General features: G+C 42.2%; 2 protein-coding genes across 5 annotated transcripts in view; both read right to left on the bottom strand.

Moving 5' to 3' along the window:
• Positions 1 to 738: 738 nt before the first annotated feature.
• phf20a (PHD finger protein 20, a) lies at positions 739 to 14,857 on the bottom strand. The gene is given in 19 exon segments (XM_022199929.2): positions 739 to 2,114; positions 2,432 to 2,612; positions 2,817 to 3,258; positions 3,386 to 3,581; positions 7,768 to 7,867; positions 7,966 to 8,147; positions 8,542 to 8,697; positions 9,314 to 9,334; positions 9,337 to 9,408; positions 9,542 to 9,736; positions 9,970 to 10,239; positions 10,338 to 10,388; positions 10,505 to 11,102; positions 11,236 to 11,312; positions 11,838 to 11,922; positions 12,264 to 12,435; positions 13,232 to 13,338; positions 14,209 to 14,322; positions 14,727 to 14,857. Coding segments are annotated over 17 exon segments (3,024 nt in total). The 5' UTR covers positions 13,315 to 13,338; positions 14,209 to 14,322; positions 14,727 to 14,857; the 3' UTR covers positions 739 to 1,971.
• Positions 14,858 to 18,459: 3,602 nt separating this feature from the next.
• The window catches only part of arhgap46a (Rho GTPase activating protein 46a), a 33,485-nt gene continuing 25,153 nt past the window's right edge, over positions 18,460 to 26,791 (bottom strand). For 3 of the 4 annotated variants that reach the window (XM_022199923.2, XM_051947982.1, XM_022199926.2), the window contains 7 exons: positions 24,830 to 25,493; positions 24,486 to 24,578; positions 22,238 to 22,311; positions 21,751 to 21,950; positions 20,978 to 21,069; positions 20,700 to 20,869; positions 18,460 to 20,093 (listed from right to left, as the gene is read on the bottom strand). In XM_022199923.2, the coding sequence (XP_022055615.2) occupies positions 19,899 to 20,093; positions 20,700 to 20,869; positions 20,978 to 21,069; positions 21,751 to 21,950; positions 22,238 to 22,311; positions 24,486 to 24,578; positions 24,830 to 25,493 (1,488 nt within the window). In that variant the 3' untranslated portion in view covers positions 18,460 to 19,898. The remainder of the gene's footprint in view (positions 20,094 to 20,699; positions 20,870 to 20,977; positions 21,070 to 21,750; positions 21,951 to 22,237; positions 22,312 to 24,485; positions 24,579 to 24,829; positions 25,494 to 26,791) is intronic. The other variant, XM_051947983.1, reaches the window with a different exon arrangement.

Consider the following 26,791-nt stretch of genomic DNA (forward strand, 5'->3'; position numbering starts at 1 on the left):
TTCCATATACTGAGGGGTAATGTGGTATGAGGATTATTATTAGCAGTTCTAGTGTTATAGTCTGGGATATGTCAGTGTTTATCAAAAACATTGATTCTATACAACTATTTTTTGTACAGTATCATAAAGAAAAACTCACACTCAGGACCTTGAACACAAAAATGCAATCAGACTCCCATAAAAACATCATATATTAACATGGAATACCTTTAGTTACAGATCAACATGTATAGAATATCGGTGGGGGTTATGTATATTATTTCTTATGCTCTGTCACCACATGATGCTGGCTCAAATTTTGGAGCTTAACCGATTACAGTTCCCATCAAGTCTCCATTTTCAATCTGATTATGTAACCACACAAATCAGCTATGCCATAAAAAATATTACAAAGTATGCATGCAATCTCTTTTTATAAACACATTTTCCCAGAAATGACCCATTCATTCATACGGTTTTTCCGAGCCGCTTCCCGGTGTTCTGTTTTTGGCTCATGAGCAGCTTAAAGCTACAGGTTGAATGCCTCGTCCAGGGGTACGTCAGCAGGAAAGCATTTAGAATGATTTTCTGCATACTGCTGCCCTTAATTTTCAATCTGATTGTGTAAGGCCACAAATCAGCTGTGAAGAAAACATGTTACATCAAAGCCTGAATGATGCAACCTTTGACTTCACCAGCGGGTAAACGGAACGAGAAGGACTGATCACATTCAAACACTCAGCACCTCAGAGACACTCGTAGTGATTAATAACAATGATAGTTTATTTATGTACCAGGAAATCTGTTTGCATTGTCTTGGACATTTTCCCTGCTTCTAAGCCAGACACTTACAGTACAGTAGCATACAATATCTGTATTTGGAGAACACTGTCAATAAGAACACATTTTTCAATGACATATTTACAAACAACCAAAACACTGTAAATAAACGGATGAAACGGAATAAAGAAAAAACAACAGAAATTTACAGGATTTTATAAGTAATATTTGTCACTGACACAAGATGCTAGGTTAAGAAGAGACGAGTCCACGTTACAGTTTTCAGTGAATCATAGGTCAAATGCTACAGCAACGACAATGCAAAGAGTAATTTGAAGTAAGGGATGTGGTAACTGAAAAAACACACTGAACAAACTGATAAAACTGGTACACTGATGAGCAGACGGTTAGGAGAGAAGCATTTCAGCTTAAGACAAGACAGAAATCACGTGTTATCTCTAAAGCTGAAAATAAGACACCTTTGATACCAGACGAAAATAACTTCACAGTGTAGTGGAGAACGAATCCTTGAGTAGGTCAAAAACAGAACAGACTATTTGTAGAGACTGCTTGTACAGCACTGTTACATCCTGGAGGCTGTTAAGTTACCGTCTGTCCACACATTTGCAACAAGAGTTTAAACACAGTATGGCATGATAGATGAACGAAACTCAACTTTGGGACACTGTTGATGGAAGGAAAAAAACAAGATAATTTGAAAATGTGTTCAAGAAACTATTGCAAAGAGTGTAGGTTCAGGAACTCGACTGCAGTTTGAATATAAAGCTTCTGCATGTAAAGCACTGTGTACTGAGAGAGACAGGGCAACCTTAAGCAGTAGCTCAGACAAAAGGCATTCAGAAGGTTTAGAGTTGCATGGGAACCACAGAAGTGTAATCTGGTCCTAAGGATTTTCTCCTGCATTTACGAGGTTACTTTTTGTGTTTAATCCTGATTTAAGATGCTCACTTTCCATACGTGTTCATATAAATATTCTCATATGACACTGGCTGGCTGCGGCATCGGACTCCACCGCACAGAACCTTTTAAAAATGAGAAACAGCAGCAGAGGTCGGGTCAGAGTGAATGTGCTGAACCATCTAAGTCTTGAACATAATGTTATCTCTGCAGCTGGAGACCACTGCGCCTCCTCCACTATGCTGCTCCTGCATGCTGTGTGGCGACTGAACCTGCTGCCGTTCTCTGGCGCCCTCATGTGGAGCTGTACAGGGAGATCTGCTGCACCTTGCCGAGCTGTGTCAGCAGCCGTTTCATGCGGTGTTTGAGCTGAGGCAGGCGAGCCAGAGGTTCAGGAGGCTCCAGCTCCCCGGTGTAGTCCAGCCAGCTCTCCAGCACTGAGGGAAGAGCCACAGGTGAGGATGTGTTGATGTGTTTTAGCCCACACAGATTAGCTTCATTTCAACCACACAACATCTTAGCCTCTTGAACATGACAATGAAGTGAAGGTTGACACATCATTTCATTCATCATTAAAGCACTAGTCCTTGCATTCAGTTCAAATTGCATTCAGATTTAACTGCCTAGATACCTACCTATAGAACTTTATAGACTGATATAAATAAGTGTCATCCTCACCATCCAACATGATGACCATTTTTGGCTTTAAGTTACCCTGCTGATTACACAAACTTTACTCATTCACGGGCCTTACCGTCCAATTCCCTCTCGATGAAGTCCATCCTGTGTGAGACATCGTCCTGGACTGCATCTATGTGATCCAGCAGGTTAATCTGCCACTGCTGATGCTGCCTGCTGTTATCTGCAGCCTCTCCAGTGTCCCTGCAACTCTCTTCCCTGTTCTCAGCCTGGGACCACGAGCCACCCATCGAAGCCTGGAGATGTTCAGGTAAAATTAGACAAGGTTCACCTTACAAACAACTTTGGGCTTCAATGTACAAAGCATTCTAGGAAATTGTTATACAATATGTACAATACTCAGATCTTATGTCCACTCAAAGTTAGACATGATTTTTACAGTGGAAAAACATGCTTCTAGAACCAGCAGTTCTCCTATTATTGATGAAATGGGGCCCAACCTTGGTACTGATGCTTGTATATTTGGGCTTGTCCATCTCTAGCAGGCTTCCATAACGCTGCTCTCGTTCCAGCAGCTCCTCTGTGCTTCTCATGCTGTCCTCCAGCTCAGACCCCTGTCGAGTCTCCACCACCAGCCGTTGCTCCACTGCCGGGTAATATGCCCGTGGTTTCTGGTAGCAGTGTTCACTGGTAATGTATGAGTCCTGGAAGGATGGGAAGGGGGAAGAGGAGCAGGACGAAGAAGAGGTGGCAGCAGTAGCAGCCCGGCTCAGCCTCTCCAGAGCGTTGGACATTAAAATCTCTCCTCGGCTCATGTCCTCATCAGGAGTCACAGGAGATGGAGCTGCAGTGCTGCCCCGACATGATTCAAAGCCGATCTGTGACCTCTCTAAATGCTTCCAAGGCTGCCGCCACAGCTGCAGGTCAGGGTGGGTGTTGTTTCTTAAAAGCCAGAAGGAAAAAAAACAAACGCTGAGTAAACGTGAATGGAAATTAAACACAACTGAGTCATGATCCACATTTAACTTTAACAGGAACCCAGCCTCATACTCTGTTGATGTGTACTCACTGTAAGACGCTCATCTTGAGCTGCAGTCCGTTGAGGATCTCTGCCACGTGGTGCACATCTCCCAGCAGCTGGTGGGTGGTGGTGATCTTCTTGGCGTTTTGGTGGGAGTAGTTCTCTTCCAGGAAAGAGAGGCCGTACATGTGACCGTTGCTCAACCACTCACGATCGTACCAATAACGCAGACTCTGCCTCTGACCTAAGAGTGACAAAATTAAAACATTATCCAATGCAATAAGTTGCTCAGAAGTACCAAAGAAAGATTATCAGAGGCAAAAATATGTAAAACTTTGGGGAGAAGGTCTGCTTGCAGTTTTTGAGAACAGGCTGCATTCTTTAAGATGTGGAGAGTCCACATACACATACAGACTAAACAAAAAGACACATGTGAAGAAACTAAGTCAGCACAACATACTTGTTGTATGAATATGTGTTTCACAAGCTCTGATTATGAACTGCTGTTCACTCTTCTACCCTGGCAGTGTTAGCATAGTCTGCGTCTTAAGTCACTGTTTGTTCTTTAGCTAAAAACAGCACAGTGCAGTCTTTCACCTCTGTACTTCCACAATTAATGTGGACATGCTAGTCTGGTCCCTGAAAGTCTGTATAATTTAGTTCTCATTAATGCTATTAAACAATGGCCAACAACGTTCAGGTCAGGGTACAGTAAGTACAGCTCATTAGCTTTAATTTAGCTAGGGCAAAAGGCATTCTGCAGCACAAAGAGACTATTTAGAGGTTTTATGATGCTGAGGAACTGTAAGTTTTATATGAAGTATAAATAATGGCTCGATTCCTTATGTTTTATCGTCACCTTCTATAATGACTGTAACAGCACAGCGCAGTGGGTTTGATCTCCTGTGGCAATAAGATGGCTAACAGGAAAAAAGTGAATGTCCTGGAACAGCGATACCTCTCCAAGAAATTCATGGAGAGGTGGTTGTCACGATTCACCCATCCGTCACTACCAGCAGTACAGTGCTGGATAAATTTAAATACCTGGGAGTTCACACTGACAGGGAGCTGACAAGGGCTAACTACACCATCACCATGTTAAAAAGGGCCAACAGCATGTCTACAGCCTCAGGTGTGTGAAAATCCTTTGGCCCTGGGCCCCAAATTCTCAGGGATTTCAGAGGTATTACAGAGAGTGCTCTGACAGCCGGCTCCAACTGCAACTGCACCGGCACAGACTGCAAAGCCCTAGAGAGGGCAGGGTATAGAGCTCAACCCATCAGTGGGTGCAAGATGCCTGGCCTGCAAGAGCTGTTCAGTCAGCGGTGCCTCTAGTGGTCACCAAGGGTCACAAAGGACACAACACACCCACACAACAGCCTCCCTGATGCCCTCTGGTACGAGACAGAGAATTCACTAATGTAACAGCAGCGGAACACGGAACAGCTTCCTCCCTCCAAACCACAAGACTACTTAAGAAATAAGACACAAACATCACCTCAACTAATGTAACCTCTTTGCAATATTCAAAAGAAATGAGCGCATGTAACATTTTACCAATATTTTGTTTGTTGGTGTGTTTGTAATGGAACCTCACAGACAATAAAGACAATAATCATCTAAAATCTTAAACTGGAAGCATAGTTTGGGCTGCTGTTGCCATAGAGAGACACAGCTGACTGCAACCAGTGGTTAATAATCTCGTCTAATTAGGGGCTCGGGCTTCGACACGAGCCACTCTCCTCTCCATTGCAAAGCAATGGGAGGAGAGTGGCTCGTGGCGAAGCCACGAGCCACTATTGTTCTCCTGCTGCGTTTATCTTTTCTATTTTCTTCACGTTTCCGCCGTTTTTCGATTCGCTTCTCGTCCTAGGCCTTTGAGAAAACCAAAACAAATTATATATCAAAATGTGCGGCTTCATCGGGAATAGTGTGCTATGACTTTTCTAAGAAATTCGTCATTTTTTCGCAGAATTATTCGCAAAAAACTGCGAAAAAAGTCCCATAGGAAATGAATGGGGACTGAAAAAAATCGGCTTAAAAAATCCACTTTTTTCCAAACGCCACTCCTTCGCCATACGTTCACCTAGAAACTTCATTTAACCATCAAAACGTAGTGATTTTTCTTGTCTCCGCAGGAATGTAGTTTATGTCAGGCTGAGATTTATAGTTTTTGATCAGTGACTCCTCAAAAAAGTGAAAATTCTCAAAATCTGCTCTGGTTAGAGTGCGGCATGTCAGTTGGTAGAGTGGAGGAGAGGAGAAAAATCCGCCTGAAAATTTCCCGATCGCATCGCCCTCACGACCAAACGATAAATGTCAGGGGAATGAAATTTGGTCAGATTGTAGACAATTTTCCTGGGATTCAAATGAATCCAAGTTTGAAGACCTAGCTCTTTCTGAAGTGAAATGGCAAGCAGCAGTTTAGACCAAAGTTGAACCCTTCTCTCCATAAGAACCAATGTAAACTGAATCATCTGCCTCATGGAGGAATAGTGTTTTTTAAATCGCTGTAACTCGGTCATTTCTCACAATATTTGGAAAATAATTACATTTATGGTTAGCCACGGCCTTCTTCTCGCTCACGGTCATTTCGGTTTTCAGCTCGCACTCACGGTTAGCCCACAGTTAGCGCCAGAACGAGACGTTGCGCGCTGCTGCTGAGAAGCACTTTTCTGCTGTCTGTGGCAGGCACCGTTGCTATGGGGGCCCATAGCAACCGCCCTTACACACGCGCAGGCATGTTCGCACGCACACACACAGACTCATTGGAGTGCCACGCCCACCTTCACACCCAATACCTCCACAGGAGCTGCATTTCAGCCTGAAAATCAGTTCAACCTCTCAGCTTCACACAGCCTTGAGAGCAGGGGTGTCAAACTCAGTTCCAACACACCTGATTCAAATGATCAGGCTCGTTATCAGGCTTCTGCTGAGCTTAATGATGGCTAATCATTTGAATCAGGTGTGTTGTAAGAAGGAAAGATCTAGAACATAGAAGATAGTTGACCTCCAGGAACTGACTTTGACACACCTGCTTTAGAGTAACTCCAATCCAAATGTTGACCAGGTGAGATTATTCCGTCTTTGCCTTTCAAAATAAAAGCACAGCAAAATTTCAAAATAAAAGCCTGCGACGAACTGGAAACGCCAGTTAAACCTCTGAACTTCACTCAGCCTTTTGAGTAACTCCAATCCAAATTTTGATCAGGTGAGATCTTCCTGTCTCTGCCTTTCAAAATAAAAGCACAGCACAATTTGCCAGTTAAACCTCTCACCTTCACAGAGCCTTTTGAGTAACTCCAATTCAAATTTTGACCAGGTGAGATCTTCATGTCTCTGCCTTTCAAAATAAAAGCACAGCAAAATTTCAAAATAAAAGCCTGCGATGAACCGGAAAACGCCAGTTTAACCTCTCAACTTCACACAGCCTTGCGAGTAACTCCAATCCAAATGTTGACCAGGTGAGATCTTCTTGTCTCTGCCTTTCAAAATAAACGCACAGCACAATTTCAAAATAAAAGCCTGCGACAGACTGGAAACACCAGTTAAACCTCTCACCTTCACACAGCCTTTAGAGTAAATATGCCTATCCCGCGCTGCTCCGGACATGCACACATCCCGAGCCCCTCCCACGATTTCCGCGTGCGGGAATTGTCTAGTTGTTTTTAAGATGTTGTTGTCCTATCCTAAAAGTGGTGATATTAGTTACTGAGGTGGTGCACGTTAGAATTACAATTAAAGGCACTATTATGACACAATGTGCTGTCTAATAGTTACCCATTATCACAGTTAAACATAAGGTAATGCACTTAATAATAACGCACTCAATAATTTCAGTATTCTTGCTAGACCAGGAGAAGTATAATGATAAGAATAAATTAGACAGTGATATAATAATACTGTGTCTGTTTGAAATCCAAACACACACATTGCATAATGACAAGCTTCACTAGAGAGATATCAAGTACAACTTCAGATGTTGGATGAAGCTTGAATTTAAGAGGATACAATGCTGAAATTGCCCCAGAGCTCAGGATAAGTAATGAAAAATATCTTTCTGCCACACAGGAAAATTAAAGGTAAAAAGTAAAACATAATAAAAAATGATTCTGACCCATATTTAGCATGTAGCAAGAGAAATGTGAACAATCCACACAATGACAAAGCATTAGGACCTGGGAAATATCTTTGTACTTTCATGGTGACTTTAAAAAATAGATATATTTTTTGCATAAATATCTTCACAGTCCATTTTCAAATGCAAAGCGTGTCCCTTTTCTTGTTGTCCACTAGATGGCGGATAATAGTTTTTCAAATGATAGAAGCAGCACACTGATCTCTACCAAATTAGCAAAGCACAAGTTCTTTAACGTCATCAAAACTAAATGATGAGTCTTAGCTGAAGGTAATGCTCTTTTTTCTCTCACCTGGTGGGTCTCTGCAGATGTAGCAGGTGTATCTGTCCGGAACATTGTCCTCCAGCAGGCCCATGCAGGTGCCATGCTGCCAGCACAAACAGTCTTCACACTAACAAAAGAACAAACACGTTTCACAATTGTGCAACTTCAAAGTTTAATCCCTTATGATGGATAAATCACGAGCTGAAACTAAAACACCTGGCTCACCTGAATCATGAAGTCATTCTCCTCCTCCACCTCACAGATACATCGCACGATCTCTTGGTCATTGGTGTCCACAGCACCGGAGTCGACGCTCAGAGGCGGCGTAGTGACGTCCAAGTCCACCTCAAAGTCATCGTCACTCCACCCACAGCTGTCAGTGGACCAGTCACTGATGCTGTCCTCATCTACAGTCGCAGGGACAAGCAGAACAACTGGGTTTTTATGTGAATGACCCAACTTATCAGGTTTTAACTTTTCCTTGAATGAATCAGCTAAGTCTGACTAAACGATAAGCTCAGTTAATATTCTTTAACTTTACAGAATGCATTGACAATGAAGACTTTAATGATTATTTGTGGATTACATGATGAAGCAAGCAATAGCAGCAGAGAACAGCTCAGGATTCAATCAATCATGGGTTTAAAATATGGACTTTCCTTGTACACAAGTACCAGGTGTGATACAAACTAAACAAAAATTAGCAGCATGATTGATTGAATCCAAAGGGAACAGGAGAATGTAGGGCGAGGAAGCTATGAACAGTCACACACACACAAACACACCATCAGAGATACCCACCATCCACATGTATCTGCTCTGAGTAGCTGTATCCAGGCCTGCAGGGGTAGGCCTCAGGCTTGTGATTGTGTGAGGGGGGTGTTTTGAGTGGCAAATTCAATTTGGACTGAAGACCCAATACTGAGATGTCAATATTCTCCTCACTACCTGTGTAGTCTGTTAATACAGGGAAGGGGGGAAGCAGATGTAGAACAAAAATGTCAGCTTTTAAAATGCTAAACAAATGCCGAACAGGAGGTGACAAAATGTGGGACAACAAACATTATGGAGAAATGATATACTCAAGAACACTTAGGAAAAATAAATGAAATAAATCCATACTGCCAACATCTCAGGCCTTTGAACTCTGCAATAACCAATCAGTGGATGGCAGCCTGTGTATAAATCTGAGTTCATGCCAAAGACACTAGTGTGAATGCCAATTAGAAATAACAGAGAACAGTGTAGGATTTGTGTTTGGATCAATCAATATCAGCACCACAATATAATTTGGCTTTTCAACACCAGTACTGTCACATAAAAGAGTAAAAGCAAGCTGTGAGTCACAGACAAGAGAATGAGTTGGAGCTTTTTGATTGGCGTAATGGAGTGACAGAGGCCAGCAACAAATGTTTCACTTCTCCCACACACAGAGGCTCAGCCACCACACCAACAGGAGTGAATGGAGCACTTTATGCTTTGCAGGCTAGCCATTCCCGCAATGTCACAGTGAGTGCACATGCAGAGCAGCAGATGTGTGATCCAATCCCGATGACAGGGTCCTGCTTCTTACCAGACTTGGCCTTCTTTTTTTCTTCTTCTTCTTTAGTTTAATGCGGAGGAAGTCCTTCTGTTTTGGTTTCTCTTTCAGTTTGTCTTTTACTGACCCTGAGGACCATTAAGTGACAAGAGTTAAGCCCTGGGTGCGCACATCTAAGCTAACACTACAGGTTCCTATTCTATAACATAACTGTACAAAGCAAAACTATCAGTAAAGAACACCTTTTCACTGCATACTGACCAATGTCAAAGCCACTCTTGTCTGAATCCTTGTCCTGCAGCTGGCATCCATTCCTGTCCAGCTGGTTCTCCTTGCTCTTCTCTCTCAGCAGTGCCCTCTGCTGGTTGCCCTGGGTGTTGACTGCAGGAGGGGCTGATGTTCGCCTGCCTGCAGTCTTCACCTCACCACGGGGAGCCGTGGCAGCTCCAACAGAGTCTGGAAAAAACATCCAACAGCGAGAATAAGTCCAAATTCCTGACCTTGAAGCAACACTGGGAGAGCAATGCATGGCCTAGTGTTGTGTGTGATTAGTAATCACAGCCCGTCATGATTCAAAATTTCTGATTTTATTGTTACAAGTAAAGGTTTCAGCACAGTAGAAATAGCAGCTGACCCAGTTGCTCGTGTCACTTCAATTGGGACAACAGTGAAACTGGAGCGGAACTCACGCATAGAGGCAGAGATGGTGCGTCTTCTCTTCGTGCCATCCAAACCAGTAGCAGTAGACTGTTTGTCAGAGGCTCTGGTCTGGACACTCCTGGAGGGACTGCGCTCCCCCACTGGAGGCTGCTCCTCGCCATGATAATATTTCATGTGGTAATGCAGCAACTTGGCTTTACGGAATGACTTTGTGCAGCCAGGAGCGCTGCACTTAAACGGGTTGTGGTCGAGGTTGATGGACAGGACAGGAGGGGGTTGGTTTTTGATAACTCTGTACACTAAAACATGGAAAACATGAGAGATGAGTGTCAAGAAAATGCATTAAAGAATCCAAGTGATGACTGTATTTGTTTATTAAGCGCTGGGATGCACTCACATGGTTCTCTGCTGAATCTGTTGGGGTTGTGGAAACCCTGTTTCCTGACAGCTTTCAAAGACAGTAGAAAGATATTCATCTATTAGGTCTTGAAAATATTCAGTTATTATTTTTCACAACCCTACAATCCAATGACATTTCTGCTAATTACCCTGATTAACACTTACGTTTCACAGGCTGGGGAGGCGGCGCGTCAGCTGCAGGCTGAGTACTTTCTGACTGGACATTTGGTTTCTGCTGCACACCTCCATTGGATTCTGTGGTTGTCATAGTGACAGACACCTGCTCTGTCGGTGTTGACGTCTGAGTGGGCATCTCTGTGTATGGCTTGGGTGACTCTTTATATGGCTTTATTCCACTCTGTTCTGTTTCCTCCTCTTCCTTCTTCACTTCTCCGTTTATGTGACACGTTTCCACTTTCTGTTCATCGTCTTCTTCGATCTTTACTCCATTTGTGAGTCCTGTCACTTTTTCTGCATCCCCGGGTTTGCTCTGGTCTGCTTGCTCGGATATTTCCTCCTCCTGCTTGATAGTGGGTGCAGCCTCTAGCTCACCATTTGTTTTCTTGGTTTTTTCATTGACCATCCTCTCTTCCCGCTCCTCGTCCTCACTGTTGCTGTCCTCCTCCTGGTCAGAAGTGCTGCGTCTGGCTCGCTTGTTTTTGGGACCCCCGTTCTCCTGAGGCCTTCTGTCTCTGCGATTCGGGGCCCTCCTAACCATGTTCCTTTCAGAGGACCGACACCTCCCTCCACCAACACCACCTCTCTGTCAGCAGGAAAAAGAGGAAGCTTTCAACGAGTTGAAAATGTGTACTGAAGACATGATCGACAGAAGCCACAACAAACTCAGAGACAATTACATTGAACATGGATATTTCTGATCAGTAAACTACACGTACCTCTTTAATAAAAGGCTTCACATGTATCCCCTTCACTGTCTGGATGACACCATCATAAAACTTCACAGTGTAGGATGCTGAAAGAAACAGAGGAAAACAAAATTATGCAAACTTCATTTAATACAAAATCACAAAGACAATTTTGAGGTAGCTGTGCTTCAATTCCTGTTTTCATTGTTCTTCTGTGCTTTGCCAGTGAATGAGAGCGTTACTTCCTATCACTGAACGCCATCCAATACCACAGTTTCCTTTTTGAAAACAAAAGCTTAACATTTCAGTCTATGCTCCATATTGCACAACCTAGCACTATAACCACACAGCTCAAAAAAACGGGGGAATATCTACAGTGTCTTACATTTGAACTTTTCAAAAGAATAGAACAATAGAAATACTTGATTGATCCCCAAGGGGAAATTTTGTTGCTACAGTTGCAAGCAGAAAGAGTAACGTGATCATCATCACACTACAAATACATAAGAAAAATATACTAAAGCACAAAATGCACAATAAAGTGTCAAATATACTGCGATTAAAAAAATGTATTAAAGTGTAAAAAGCTAATATGAAAAATAAGGGTAACTCTAGAAATTATTCATACTCACCATCTTTATTGACAGAAAGGACCTTAGCGGGGTAGAAACGGCAGTCAGACCAACTGGCCAGGACCTTGTCATTCACGTGAAAGCCCTGCAAGAAACGACATTTCATCTAGCAAAATCTAACGGGAAGTGGAGCTCTGAAATACTCACAAAACTATCATTGTTGCTTTATCATGATTTAAAAAAACCAACAGAGCTCAAATTTTACTTGCAAGTAAAAGTAGCAGGCATGATCTGGATGATGCAAATAAAACCAAAAGTATCACATGTCAGCTTCCCTTCCCTCAAGGAAGATAGGTCAAGAACTATGCAGAAATACACTGTGGAATAAAGGCCAGAGAACACAAGATGCCCTAGAAGTGGGGCAGAACTTTCAATTCCTCTATGTACTACAGTACAAAAGGAGCACAAACAGCATTCTTTGCTTACAGGTATAGGAGCGTCGTCATTCAGGCCCTGCCGCCTCAGTTGAATTCTCTCTACGGGTCTCAGGTAGGGGCTTGTCCAATCAAACCACTCGTCGTAACGGTGGCTCCACTGCCGGTAATGGATTAATACTTTTTCATCGTCGTAGTCAATCTTCTCAATGTTGGCAGCATACCTACACAGGGAAATTCAATCATGCATGATTGGGAAGTGAGAAAGGATTGTACTTCTACTTGTTCCTTTTCCTTTCTGTCAAACATTGGATGACGGTGGCAACCAAGTAGAAATGGATCAAGCTTGAAAATGTCAACGTGTAGAATGACAAAGAATCACAAGACAATGCTTCAATTAGAGGACACTGTGCTGGGCATTAATGCATTACTCTAAGATGTTATTTATATTTTAATTACACTGATAGGGTTAAATTAAAGTTACAACCTATATAGTAACAGTGTGCTAGTCTGACATCTTGTACGTTTCCCTTTTTGCAATTGGAAGACAAATATCAAGTGTATTTCTATACATGTCTGAAGGAAGGAGAGGAGAAATAATATGTAAAAGGTTGCATTAGCCTACACAAAATGATTGCTCCCACCGTTGTCCTCATAACAAACATCAACAGATGGGTTTGGATTAAAGTAAAATCTTTTGCAGTTATTTTTTCTTATCTTATGCTTATTGGAACCATTACAATAATTTACAATATGATTAAAGACTCTTTTTTGGCTGTCTTTTAATATTAATCTAGGTGAAAGTTGAGTTTGGTGTATACTTGAGAGCACACGCCCATCAACTAGCTGTTGTTTACTGAAAGAGAAGCAGTGCTGCAATGAAAGGTTCAAACGGTTTTATTCACTCTTTTCTCACTGGAGCTAAATCAAACCCAGAAATGAGGCGATAACAACTTCTGGGTGAGTGAAGGAAGTGGACAGTAACATGGATGGAGATGAATGAGTGAGGCCATGACTCACCAGTTTTTGAGGCTGTCTCTAGCCTCAAGCTGAGCTCCCACCTCAAATGTTATCCCTCTTCTGTTAGGGGGCGTCTTACTCATACTGCCCACATCAAGGCTCCCTTCCTGTACATACAGACACACACAATAACCAATAAACATAAAGCTAAACTCATATGATCTGCTACTAATAGGCATATGTCTAAGAAGGGACACAATACGCGTGACTATCAAGGTCTTTACAGACAATATTGCAGTCAGCTCTGTGTGTCTCAGGTCATCACCAACAATAATTTCACCAGAAGACTCTGGCAACAAAAGAAAATCACAGCTTTCAGCTTCAGCAGCAATTTTAACATTGAAAAGCAAGTAAGACACCCCCTTCATGCCAGCAGAACAATAATGCTGTCCAGGCTGAGAAAGAATAATGTAAATATACACAAGCTACTGATTACACATGTTGTAACATGGAGCAGCACAGTGTAAGGATAGTGGAATCTGGAATATTAAGGTGAGCCATGCCCCTCAAATGGTGGTGAATATGTAGCCAATACTGGATGTTCAGCAATTTCTAGTTAAGGGTGCATGGGCGTCTAAAAATGATCTCTTGCAAGAATCATAATAGAATTACCAACATCTTATTGGAGCATATATAATCTCAACAAAACAGGACAAAGCAAGGGAATGTGCTAGAATGACAAATGCTCATTGTAAGCACCCACCACTACAGGAGCAGAGCAAGTATGCACCAAGCTAATTCTGCACAACAAATTCTGCTTAAACTGGTTCCTATCTGACTGACAAAATACAGGCCTGCTGCTGATGTCCAGCCCTTCAGCTATTATAAAAAGGGCTTGGTAGGGCAGGATCATAGAGAAACAGCCTCCCGATCACTGCACCTCTTTTGTCATGCATACAGTACAGACGACAGATTAAACACACCGGTGGCCTTCATTCAAGACTAAAAGGATGACATTAAATGTGACAGCATCTTACTTTTGTCCGGGATATAGCTGACTCGGTTCACCATAGCGGAGTCTGTCTGGAGTATCTGGCTCTCAGCGCAACCTACAAACCGGATATCTTCACACCACTCAGCCCACGTGTTTTCTGGACAGCCAATATCACGCATAGACACAATAGGAGACAATGGCAAAGACCATTATAATTATCTCTGTGTTGCATGTAGATCCTTAGCACGATAACAAAGAGCGAACAATAGCCTATTTAGTAAAATATAGGATTTTAAATGGTGTTTTATGGCCCGCACAGGGAGCTAGACAGACGACAGCGACACAACCTGGACGCAAACGAATAATCTTTGATGCCAAAACTGTGGCATGAGCTTAAAAGGTGAGGTTGCATAAGGAATATTTTGCCATAATAAATTTAATCGTAGTTTAGTATTTCACCGTGAGATACAGAAAACGGAAGCCGAAATGCCGTTTCATTCTTTCAACCACGTATTTGATACATTTCACAGGTCTCAAGTATTTTTAAAATAGAAAACAAACCAGAAAATGCAGCTCCTTGCTAGTGCAGGTTTCCTATTGTTGACCACTGCCAGCCTGACTGCCACTTTATTGTCCGGTGTTTTATAACCAGTGGGCATAGCGCGAGAAGAAGCAGCACTGACGTAGGCGCTTTGGACAAACCTCATTGGTCGAACGTGTGCGCGGCGGACGGGAGGCTGTCATTTGATTGGCCGAGCAGCTGTCACTCACGGGGCAGTTCGGGGCCTCGCGCTAGGCCTACTTTTCATACTTTTCCTGCTGAGAGCGAGCGGCATGGAAACGTATTTAAACTTCTCAAACTGACAAACCTGCGCAGATATTTAGAAGCCCCCGGTCAGAAAGCAGGTGTCCACCACCGGCACACAGGCTGCTACACAAATACGACAACAAAACGTCCCAGCACAACGTTTTATAACCTACTCCGTCACGTTTGTTTTGGACTCCAAAAGCCGACATGCGGCATCACACCGTCTACGCTGTTGATGCGTTCACATAACCGGGCCTCAGTCACGATGTTCCGTGAGATTATAAACTCCGAAATGCAAAAGGCGGATACGATTCGGGCTTCCTACCTGTTCTCCAGTCACTCTTTGTCCGGCTGGGTGTAAAATGTGAAGAGTAAATCCCTTGAAAAGCGCAGGTACGGCCGCCTCCGCCTGTCTGCTCCCGGATCACGCAGTTGAATTTCTCCCCGTTGCATTCACCACCGGCGCGGGCTGTGTGGAGCCGCAGTGCGCATGCGCATTCAACGGTCCTGAACCCTCGTGTATCTCAATAAGATCTTTTATCTCCGAACAATGTCAGAGTGATGCGTGTAAATGTCTTAAAGATAGATTTTATTTCTGACTTGAGAAACAAGGCGACTTTTAAATGAATTAATCTATTACAATAAAATATCTATCTATCTATCTATCTATCTATCTATCTATCTATCTATCTATCTATCTATCTATCATAAATGAAATTATTTCTCTAGTGAAGGTAAATAAAACAGATCTACTACACTTGGAAAATACCCTCTTTGTTAAAATAGATGAAATACATAATTTTAACCACCATTCCAATGTTCATATGTTAGACCAGAATAAGTATTTTAATTGAATATAATATTAATTAATTCATGTTTTACACTGCTAATTTCAGACAATTTTCAGACACAAAACACAAGTTCTTATTACTCAATAGATTGGGATATAATTTATGGGTTGGCTGAACAGCTGAGAATTCACTCAACTGATAAAACTGAGTTCTACTATCATATAAACAGATTTCCCAGGATGCATTGTTAGAAAGTAAATATTCCCCAGAAACTTGTTCTTTTGTTGTTTGAGAAAACAGGCGGGAAAAACAGGCATGTTGCTGAGTATTGTTGTTAAATTAAGCTATGTAGTTGTGCTCTTGTTTTTGTTATAATAATTAAAACAATTCTAGTCATGACAAAGGTCAGTACTGAATTTAATCCCTACACTTGTGGATCGATGTTAATTCTAACAAGAGCAGCTTATCAGATTGTGTTCAGTCAATAATGGCTTTAGCATTTATAGGAAATAGAAATTCTCAGAGGACAAAAAATATATTGAACTCCACTGAAGTTTATTTAACTCAGGTAGGTCTATACTTTGACAACCCATATAATGACTCTCAGCAAATTAATCAGCACATTTTTGAGCCTAATATGATTTACAATGTGGAGCAAGAGTAAGATACATCGTATTTAATCTCAGCTAACTTAAAAATACTACAAGACATAAACACTAGTATATAAAAGTGCATTGAAGTAGTTGCAACATTCATAGATACTTGATCTCTGATGTTTACAGTGTAAGGATATTAAGTATAAATGTTAATTACTCATATACTGTTGTAAAACCATAGCAGCATACACTTACCTGTGGAAATCAACGTTACTGTTGCTGTCTGTCACAACTGTTTGCTGAATAAATTGCTGAAATGAAAACTGTTATTTTTATACTTTCTGACACTGAATTTAAAAGAAGGCTTCCCGCTGGGTTTATGTCCTCCTGGGTCTGTTTTCTTCACCTTGTTCCAGCCTGAGGTCAGAGGTCGCTCCCCTCTGCTGTCATGGTAACAGTGCCGGAGCAGCTCTTCACCTGTGGCCGACAGGTACACGATCGCCAGAGAGTGACGGATGAAGCGGGTGACAGTTTGTGCAGCGGTGTGCTCACGAAGACAAACAGCTGAATATGTACAGACTGGATGAGTGAGGGTGATGCTGTGTGACAGGATGGGGGTGTTTGCTGAGCCTTTCACCTGTGCAGTCGCAGATAGAAAGGAAAAAAGACAGACTCAAAAGCTCAGTGAATGTAAAGTGTCCAAAGCTGACACGAGATGACCTCTTCATGCAAAGTGGATGAGAAAAGTGGCTCCCTAATGTCTGGATGTGACCGTTTGATGCACATTTTAAAACTCCATTCTTAGCTAAAAATACTGAAAGACTGAGAAGGGCTGCTTCTGCTTTCAAATAATCCCAACAGTTCGCTTTGCTGAATCAAAATAATCAATACGTTTAGTAAATTACGGACCAAGAAAGACCTACTAAAATGATTTCCTAAATTTTAAAATTAAAAATCCATGTATTGATTAAATGGGCATGGTATTTTTAATTAAGTTTAAAAGGTTTTTGGTTAATTTTGAGGAATTTAATTTAATTTTACTGTTGAAAAAAATGTATTTCTTCTCATATAATCTAATTAAGGTATGGCAGTGTGTTACAGTCTACTTAATTATTTAACTATTATTTATAGCAATGTTGCAATGAACCTTCAGTGTGCATCTAAATTCAAGTGTTATTAAGGTTCTAACACTAACATGGGAATTTTATTTTGCAAATTTTACTCCCTATAAATTCCTTAAACTGACAAACTGACAGTAAAAATAAATAAATGAATTAAATAGTCCTATGAGTCAAATTAAATTAAACTAAATAGTTAGACCACAGTGAGAATTTAGACATTTTACACTAAAATGCTGCTAAAATCAATGCAACCAACCAAAGATTCAGTCTTCACACTGATCTGATTGGTCAGAATAATTTGGCAATTTATTATGTCACTTTCTTTGTTTTTTGGCAGTTGACAGTTTTTTAAAAAAATCAAACAATGCATTTGGTACATTTTTTGCCAATAATAATTTTGTCATACTGAGAAATACTGCAATACTGCATACAGGGCCCCCTTCTGGTGAAAGTATATGTATTTTATACCTTGCTAACACCCCATATGATGTTTTTTTGTATGCTGGAAGACGCATTTTTAGCAGAAAAAGCAGTCTTCAAAATACAGGCTCAATCTTTCAGGGTTTATAAGTAACAAACCTATGAAATTAATGTCTTCAGCTTGTAGGGTGGAATTTTCCATGTTCAGTCTTCTTCAAAATCACTTCCCAGCTCCAACATGTGTGGCTCAATCCCTCCTATATTACAACTTGCCCATTGTGTAGAGTAATTTTAGTGAACAGAGAGGGGAGGGTAGTGACATAGAGGCAGCATTCTTAAAAGAAGATATGGTGTAGACTGCAGAAAGAGATGAAATTTAGTAGAAGAAAAGTCATCTAAACATGTAACTTTGATGTACAAAGATAAACGACCGAAGACAGATTTAAATGTTCTTCTTTGTGACTGACTTTCTTCATGTTTGTTCATCCTCTCTTCTTTCTTGTCCACTTTTTAAATGAAAAACAATATTCCTCCAAAATAAAAACAAGACAATCTATCAACAATTAAACAAACCTTTATTTATGGACAGTCATTCCATATTATGACAAGAAGGTATGGAAACACACAATACACGCACATACATGGAAAGTGGTTTGAGTCATTCCTATGTTCAAAAGGCAAGTGGTTACAGCAGAGAAATGAACAGTTAATTACAAAAAAAAACACTTTTTATTGCTCTTTACAGCAACAGTTAACTTCACCCATAACCTGATCATTAGAATATACTTAAGGAAAGTTAATACTATTTTACACGCAGTATTTATTTACATCGGCAAAGCCTGAGAGGGGACACAAAAAGCTCGATTTACATTCTCATATTGCTCAACAGTTGAACAATACTCCATTCTCAGTACAGGGGTTTGTGTCAGATTCATCAAATTTTCAGTCTGTAAGACAGGCCATGTACAGTTATCACATCCATCACCCGTTTTATCAAAAGACCTGAGCCAAGAAACATAACATACAGATCACAAACAAAAGAGAACACAGTTCCAATTGAAATATTTCTGAGAGACAATAGCGAAACAGTTTCGTCAGTTGAACAACCAGCCTCCCACATCACTACAACATAAACTGTAATTAGAGTTAACGCTCCCGTCTGGCTTCAGCGAGTGTTTAAATTTGTAAAAATCAAAGCACTTCTATGTTTATTTGCTTAGAAAATCACCACCATCCATTAGAAAGAGCTTTCTGCACATCCTTTCAGCTTGTGCTTTGAAATGAAGGCTGTCCTCTGTCAGAACAGCTGTGGCGATGCGGCTTTTTATGTCTCGTAAAAAGAAATACGAGGAGACCAGCTATCAGTACAACTACTCAAAACAGCACAGGCAAGCTTATTAATAAGACACCATTACAAGAATTATTTTACTTTTCATATTTTCAATTTTATGTACATGATAAAAGTGTCTTTTGTTCACACGCTGACAATCCCACACACACACACTTGAATGAAATCAGAGAGCCTAAAACAAAGAAGCAGAGCGTCAACACTGCTGCCTTAAGAGTTTTTGTGCAAGTGAATTCTTCTTAAGTAAATACTGCAAGACTCTCACTTTGCACAGCCCAGTTGTCCAATGTAACTGTATTATTACCCATTCAGTAAGAAAAAAAGGGTAAATCTGTTTTCACATGCGGCGGTTAGAAAATACAGTCATTAGAGTGAACTGCTTAAAAGCAGCCACTGTGGATTTTAGTATCAAAAACAGTGAAACCTAGGATGATGCATGTTTTCTCTCATTAAGAAAGCAAGAGAGCACAAGGGCCCAAAGTCCAAGCTGTTCTCAGACTCCTCGCATTGTAAGAGGTGTAATATCTCACCCCAACCGTTTCCAGTGTGGTCTGAACAGAGACAGTGTTTATGCATGATTATGAATGTGTAACTGGAGATGCTGGATGGATGATCCAGCACCTGAGGTGAGCTCTGTGCTTTACAGTGTCTACACCACCCCTTCGATGAAGCTGGTGTCCAGGTGAACGATGAGCATTCTCAAGAAGGACATCTCCTTGCGTGTGTTTTCAAAGATGATCCGTGGGTCGTCGGATTGGCATCTGAGGCAGTTAGGAGCCATCACCATGGCCAGGTTGTTCACATCCATCTTGGTTATTGCAACGTTGGATGGCTGAGCAAATACCTGGAGATAATCCAGATACGTAGAGAAGAAAAGCATTGAGCAAAACTCAGCAAGTGTTCAAGGAGTATACAGACTGACCTTCGGCCTGCAATGAGTCATCTGTGAGTCGCATTCAGTTATCTAAACAGGTCAGATGATAAATGTTTAAAAGTCATTAAAAATTAAACATTAATTATTGTTTAAATGATCTAAGTAGGTCAGGTGATTGGTGTTTATGTGCACTAAAGGTTAGCTTTCAGCATAAAGTTTAGATTAGGGCTAAAATAGGTTAAAGATCGTGTTTGTCCATCAACACGCTGGACAGTATTACATGGAATATTTCAGGTTTATGTGCAATATTTACATTTTTTGTGAAATATTTCACCACAGTGTGAAATTTCCTTCAATTTAGGTTGTTGCCAGTAATATTTTTTTCTCTATTCAAGCTGTATTTTAGGTTACCTATTTGTATTTTTACTAATGAACCCTACTTGTATCTTACTGCTGTTCCATTAGGCACTGCATTTATTCACACGTTGTTGTATTTTTGTCCAAGCAATATCTGGCACAAGAACTGCCCTTTGGATGAATGAAGTTCTATCTTACTTGTATTCATCTTATTCTTACCTGTAGGAAGTGGATGAAATAACAGAGAACCAGCCTGTTGAGCTCAGGCAGAGACTGCACCACAGCGATGGCTGCCACCGGGTCGTCACAGTTACTAACGCACTGCTTGTAGAAGTTCATGGGGATGAGAGGCTCCTCCAGCTCTCGATACCAGAGCTTCATCAGAGAGGCTGAATGGGGGAGACACATTCTTTAATTCACATATTCAAATCTCAAATACACAGCAAACCCAACAGTAAGTAAGGCAAAAGCTTGACAGAAAAACAGTCCTTCCTCACCAGGAACATTGGGGTCGGAGAGATTCTCTGGGATCCTCCACTGGTCTACTTGGAGCTTCAATGCATTCACTTCATCGATGTCTCCAGGCACTCTGAGGATAAACACAATGCGACAGTTACACAGAATGACCACTAGAGGGCCCTCTACCTCTATCATACATGTTCTTCATGCCCTGAAGCAAACCTGTTAATCATGCACACCCAATTGGCTTCAAATGTGGCCTGGTGGCTGAAAGTATTTTGCTCTTTGTTTGCAGTGCTTCTTTGGAACAAAACAAAAACAAAATAAACATACTGTAACCAAACAACACACACTTCAGGAAGGTCCCAGTGTGGAAGCAGAGTTTCACAGAGAGATTTGTATATAGTAAGTTAGATGAAAAGGAACAGCTTTCTAATCAAGCCAAGATGCTGCAGAATTGAATTTGCTGGAGAAAACCCTTCACAAACACACAGTTGTGAAGCTCCCACGTGCTTGTAAGCTTAAGCAGTAATGTAAACACGTATCATGTAGTATCAAATTAAACAGCGCCGGTCTCAGGAGCAAAGCAGGGCTGTGTTTGTTCTGTCTGTTCTGTGTACTGTACACAGGGAGAGCCTTCTTAGAAATACAGGGATGCTGGAGACCACACACATTTGTTTATGCACACTATACATACAACACAGCACAGCACACACATGTAAGAGCCCCTTCTAATTTCCTAGACTACACTTTCTTTCTCTCACACTGCTCAAGTCGAGGCATGTTACTGGCTGAGTTGGGTCTGTCTTACCTGAAGATGCCCTCTGTCTGAGCCCCGCCCAGAGCCAGAACATACTGGGAGAGCTGAACCTGCACCCAGGGCAGTTTCCTGTCTGGGAATAACTCGCTCTGCCTTTCCATCACCTCCTCCAGAGAACTGCCAAAAAGGGAGGGGGTGACGATGGCACGTCTGCTGTGGTCGATCTCCTCCAAGGTGGGCTTACGTAGGCCCTGGAGGGTGAGAGGTGAACAGAGGGGAAGATTTACTGCCTGGGTATGTCAGGAACCAGGATACTAATCATGGCTGTGTCTGCAGCTGCACTACTATGACCTGTCTGTGTTTACGTCTCTACCTGTGACTGAGTCAGCGCACCTGTAATTATGCTTCTGTGACGGTATCTCGGGTGACTCAGATTAGGCTCGCAACTTTCAAACCAATATGTCCTATTTTCATCATGTGGAAGTGCAATATTTTGACATCTTAAGCTTCAATCCTCTTTTTTTATTTGTTAGCTCACCTTTTTGCCACCAGTGATTGCCACCTTCTGCAGCTTGCGATGGCAGAACTTAGCATACGTGCTGATAGGAAGGCCTGCAAAATGACAGAACAAGTAACTTCATCACTGAGGAACAAAGAAACCCAGCTCCACAAGAAACAATATGCACACCCTTTCTACATCCTCAAAGACCCTGAGTAAAACCCTTAAGCATCAGGCATTACTGAAAACACAAAATAATAAATGATTTAAATTCTTTCCCACAAACAGGACAAGCATGGGGTTTTTTTTCCCACAGATGTCAAACAGAGTAGGAGAGGCAGGCAGTGGTAATTGGAGAGACATGTTGACGGTGTGATTCTGGCATATGGGGATTAGAGCAGGCCCGGCTAAACTGTCAGGCTCAGGGAAGATTTACTACTGTTAAACAAAAGCTTCAGAGACAGGATCCAGCCTACACATCCAACGTTCAGGTGACTCATCAGCATATGCAGACAAAAAGGCCTCAGGAGGGAATGAGAAACACGGAAGCTCCCGGTCTGCTATCTGACCTAAGAAGCTACTGAAAGGTCCAGATCTAATTCGGAAGCAATACGCATTCCAAGAACAACACCATTTTCGGAGACCGGATGTGCTTCAATAGACACGAGGCACAGAAGAACCTGATCTGTCCTTGAAATATTGTGTGGACTAGTTTTCAATCAAAAAGCCAAAAGAAAACCTTGACTGTTCAGTCATTGTCTGCGCTCATAAAAAGAAATCATCTCCATCTTTCATAGCTGTGGTAACTTGAACTGAAACGCTGAGCTCTCGTGGGGTCTGTTCCTGTTTTCTAGACTCTTCACTGTATCAGGTACCTGAACCAGCGCCAAATGGACAAACATACTGATGGGATTTTAAAAAGTAGCAAATACTTTCCAGTATTTTCCCTACAGTCCCCAGATTTATAGCAAACAGGTGACTCCTATGCATGCTTGCAACTGCTGCTAATCTGACCACGTCTGACTATAATTATGTCTAATTAGAGAGATCATACCAATAATTTGCCCTTGATCTTGGCAAGTATGAGCTTTTTTCCCAGGGCTCCCGACATAGAGGTTCTACAGTTATGGGGGAAAAAGCAAGAGTGCAGAGCCTCTGTGCTGCACTAAGAAAAGGGTTTGAACACTACTGGTGGTCTATATTTACATCAGAGTTGATGGCATGAAAACAACAACAACCAGGCAACCAAAGCCCGGGAGAAATGTGAGCTCATTAGGAGCTTGAGTTTACTGTACCAGGCTGAGAACGGTGTGACACCTGTCTACACGCTGAAGCTAAACTTAACAACAAAAACACAGAGCCATTAAAGGATCTTGAGGAGACAACTTCTGTCTCATCTTGGTTATTGCTTATGAGATTCTCATCCAAGTGCTGGCTGAAGCCAACCCACTGTAAGTATCTAAGCTCAGACCGGGCCAGGTCTGGCCTGACAACAGGCCCCTAATTCCCACATGCAACTCCCACTCCTGCTGCTTACAGCTGCCTATTGCTCTGGTTAGAGACAATGCGCGTGTTCCAGTCTCTCCAACCATCAAGCAAATAGCAGCTTTCATTATACTGTTTTTCTGGTAGCCGGCGGTCATTAAAATTCCTTGAAACCTAAGACTTAGTCAGAAATGTTTAGCAGGCTTTCTCTTTGGGCTCTTAGTCAGCTGGAATTTTTCCGGCATAGAGCAGTAAGTCTGAGTCACTGAAGTACAATATGTGAGGCCACTGCTGTGGTGGCTGTTGTGGGATGACGGGGTTCCTCTCTAGTTACATCATCATCAGACTGGGCAATGTGGGTTGGTCTAATGGGGGCACGTGCCAATGAGTAGCTATCCTCCTAAATGACCGACACAAAAGTAGCAGAGAGACCACTAATATGATTCACAGTGTGGTCCATTATACATGCACTGAACCTTCTGACATTCTCATCCCACTTTTTTTTTTTCCAACTTGGCCTTCTGTGAAACTCATTCATTGTGTCTGCGAGTACATCGGCATGTACTCATCTGACAAACTGCACAGCACTGACTTTTCCATCCCACTCTGAGTGGTCTCTCTACAGGGAGCGATATGTTTGATTTGTAATGGTTTGCATTGCTTAGAGATTCTAAACAAGTTTTGAAGAGAGTAGAAAAACATGTTTGGGACTCCCTCCCCTAAGTACTACCAAGCTCTGTCCAACAGATAAGCTCGTACAAGTGGGAAGTACTGAATGCACATTAACAAGTGAAAGATTTACCTTCTTCCTCTTCTGTATTCTGTTTTCGCTTCTTTCTGGACTTTGAATTCTTCTTCAGCTTTAGTTCCTGCTGTTCCAGTATGAACTGAGTCACTATGAAAACACAGAAGATAGCAAAGATCAAATTTCTGATGGGCAGTTAGATAAACAGACAGAATATTGAACTGATCATAAACAATACTGTGCTTGATTATACCGATAAAGCGAAAGTACAGTGTCACAGGAAAATGGAAAATAAAAAATAAAATGTGACTTCTGTTAAAAATGGTGAGATCTGTCTGGGCTATACAAACAATGACAATCAGACAACACAGGGAGGTACAGAAGAAAGAAAGGTGACCCACCCTGTTGCTCACTCTGAGACTCACATTTCTTGTCGCTGGTGGGCTCCGTGTGTCTCTGGATGTAGCCCTCCAGGTAGCAGCGGAACTTGGGTGAGGGGGCAAAGAAGGCCAAGCTGACAGCCATCAACTCCCAGCCTGCCGCCAAGCTTCTGGGACTGGCATTGCCCGTTGTCTGTCTCACCAGCTGCACGTACAGCTCGTCCCGCAGCCCCGGCATGTCCCAGCACTTGGTGACGATGAGCAGGGCGCAGTGGCGTCGATCAAGGCGTGAAGGCCTGTCTCCCATGTAGGCCTGCACCAGCTTGAACATCTCGCAGGCCTCCTTCCTGACGGCGCGGTTGCTGGTGACGAGCATGGGCTTTTTGATGGATCCACGGTTCCAAGACAACATGTTGGCGATGGAGACTCGGCGTCGGAACAAGCCTTGTGTGTGCATGTTGAGGTGCTTGCTGGCCCAGTCCTCCATGCCCATGTCAGGAGGTGGGGGCTGCCGCAGGGTGGCGTAGGAGAGCTGGTAGGCGGATCCTGCTCTGCCGCCTGAGCCATCACCTCCCTCTCTGCTGTCATGGTTGGCAGAGCGGTGGGGACCCAGTGAAGCTGTCCTTCCATCCACCATGCCTTTCTTCCTACTCTCCAACTGAGCCTGCAGCTCTAGGGTGCCCACCTGCAGGGGAACAAGAGGTGGATATGAGACATAGAGAAGTTAAAAAGAGAAGGAGCAGGAAGGAGAGTAGAGGAGATAGAGAGGGTGAGCCAAGAGTGCAGCAAAAGCTACAAACTGTGTGTGTGCAGCTGCAGTCTTCTTGACTGTGTCACACTAAGAGCTGGGCTGCCTTCCGCCTACTATGCTCTCCTCTGCAGTGCTGGGACTCGAGGGGGAATTGTTGCAGGACCGGCACATTAATTTCCTAATACCAGAAAAGAACTGTGGCAGGAAAAAAATCTCCTTTCAAATCCTCATGAACCCTGGCCTCAGCAGCAGGTGAGAAAATAGTGGCACAACAGGCCTTACCCCTGCCCCTCCTTATACCAGGCTCACCTCCCCTGCAAAACCAAAGCTATGCTCTTCACAAGACATTCCTGTGATCTCTGCAGTGGAGTTTATGACTGTAAGGAGTACCTCAGCTCCCTTAATAGAGAAAACCAGTAACCAAGATATGCTTCACAAATAGCCAGGAACAACACAAACCCTGTGCCAAAATCAAAGCTCAAATTTACTAATGGAACATAAAATGCATTGGCATGCCTTTTTAGTGAGACTCTGAGGTAATATGGAAGTGACGAGTGCCAGATAAACTGGATTTCAGACTTTGGTTTCTCAATCTTATAAAGCAGATCTGAGGTTTGGCTTTGGAAAAAGTCTATATAGTTGTACAAAACTGCTGTTTTTGAAAATGAGTAACAGAGCTCAAAACCAAAAGATTAAATGCATGAGTGAAATAAATCATATGTTTAGTAAGGAAATGAGACACAGGCGGTACAACTTCTGCTTTCAGCAAATTAAACTGTTCCACAGATAGCTTACAGATGCACCAGCACATGGTGGTAATTTAGTCATACTACGGATTGAGACAAGAGTGAAACTGTAGAAAATGTTTTCAGCTCATATAAATTGAAATTATTCTTGGAGTTAGTAAAAATGGTTAAAGATGGTATCAGTGCAAGTTCATTTAAAGGTCTTTCAGCAATAGCAGAACATTTAATACTGGAAAACGCAGAGCTTCTCATACATAGCAGACCATAATCTGTGAGTTTGTGTGTGTGTGTGTGTGTGTGTGTGTGTGTGTGTGTGTGTGTGTGTGTGTGTGTGTGTGTGTGTGTGTGTGTGTGTGTGTGTGTGTGTGTGTGTGTGTGTGAGTGATATAACAGCAGGTCTGGAGAACATTCCAGGACAGACTTAGGGGGCCCGCTCACTGCTCCTTGGCTGTTGTCTAACATGCTAGAGCTACAGTGGTACCAATA

Source organism: Acanthochromis polyacanthus, chromosome 5 (genome assembly GCF_021347895.1).
Source record: "Acanthochromis polyacanthus isolate Apoly-LR-REF ecotype Palm Island chromosome 5, KAUST_Apoly_ChrSc, whole genome shotgun sequence".
NCBI lineage: Eukaryota > Metazoa > Chordata > Actinopteri > Pomacentridae > Acanthochromis > Acanthochromis polyacanthus.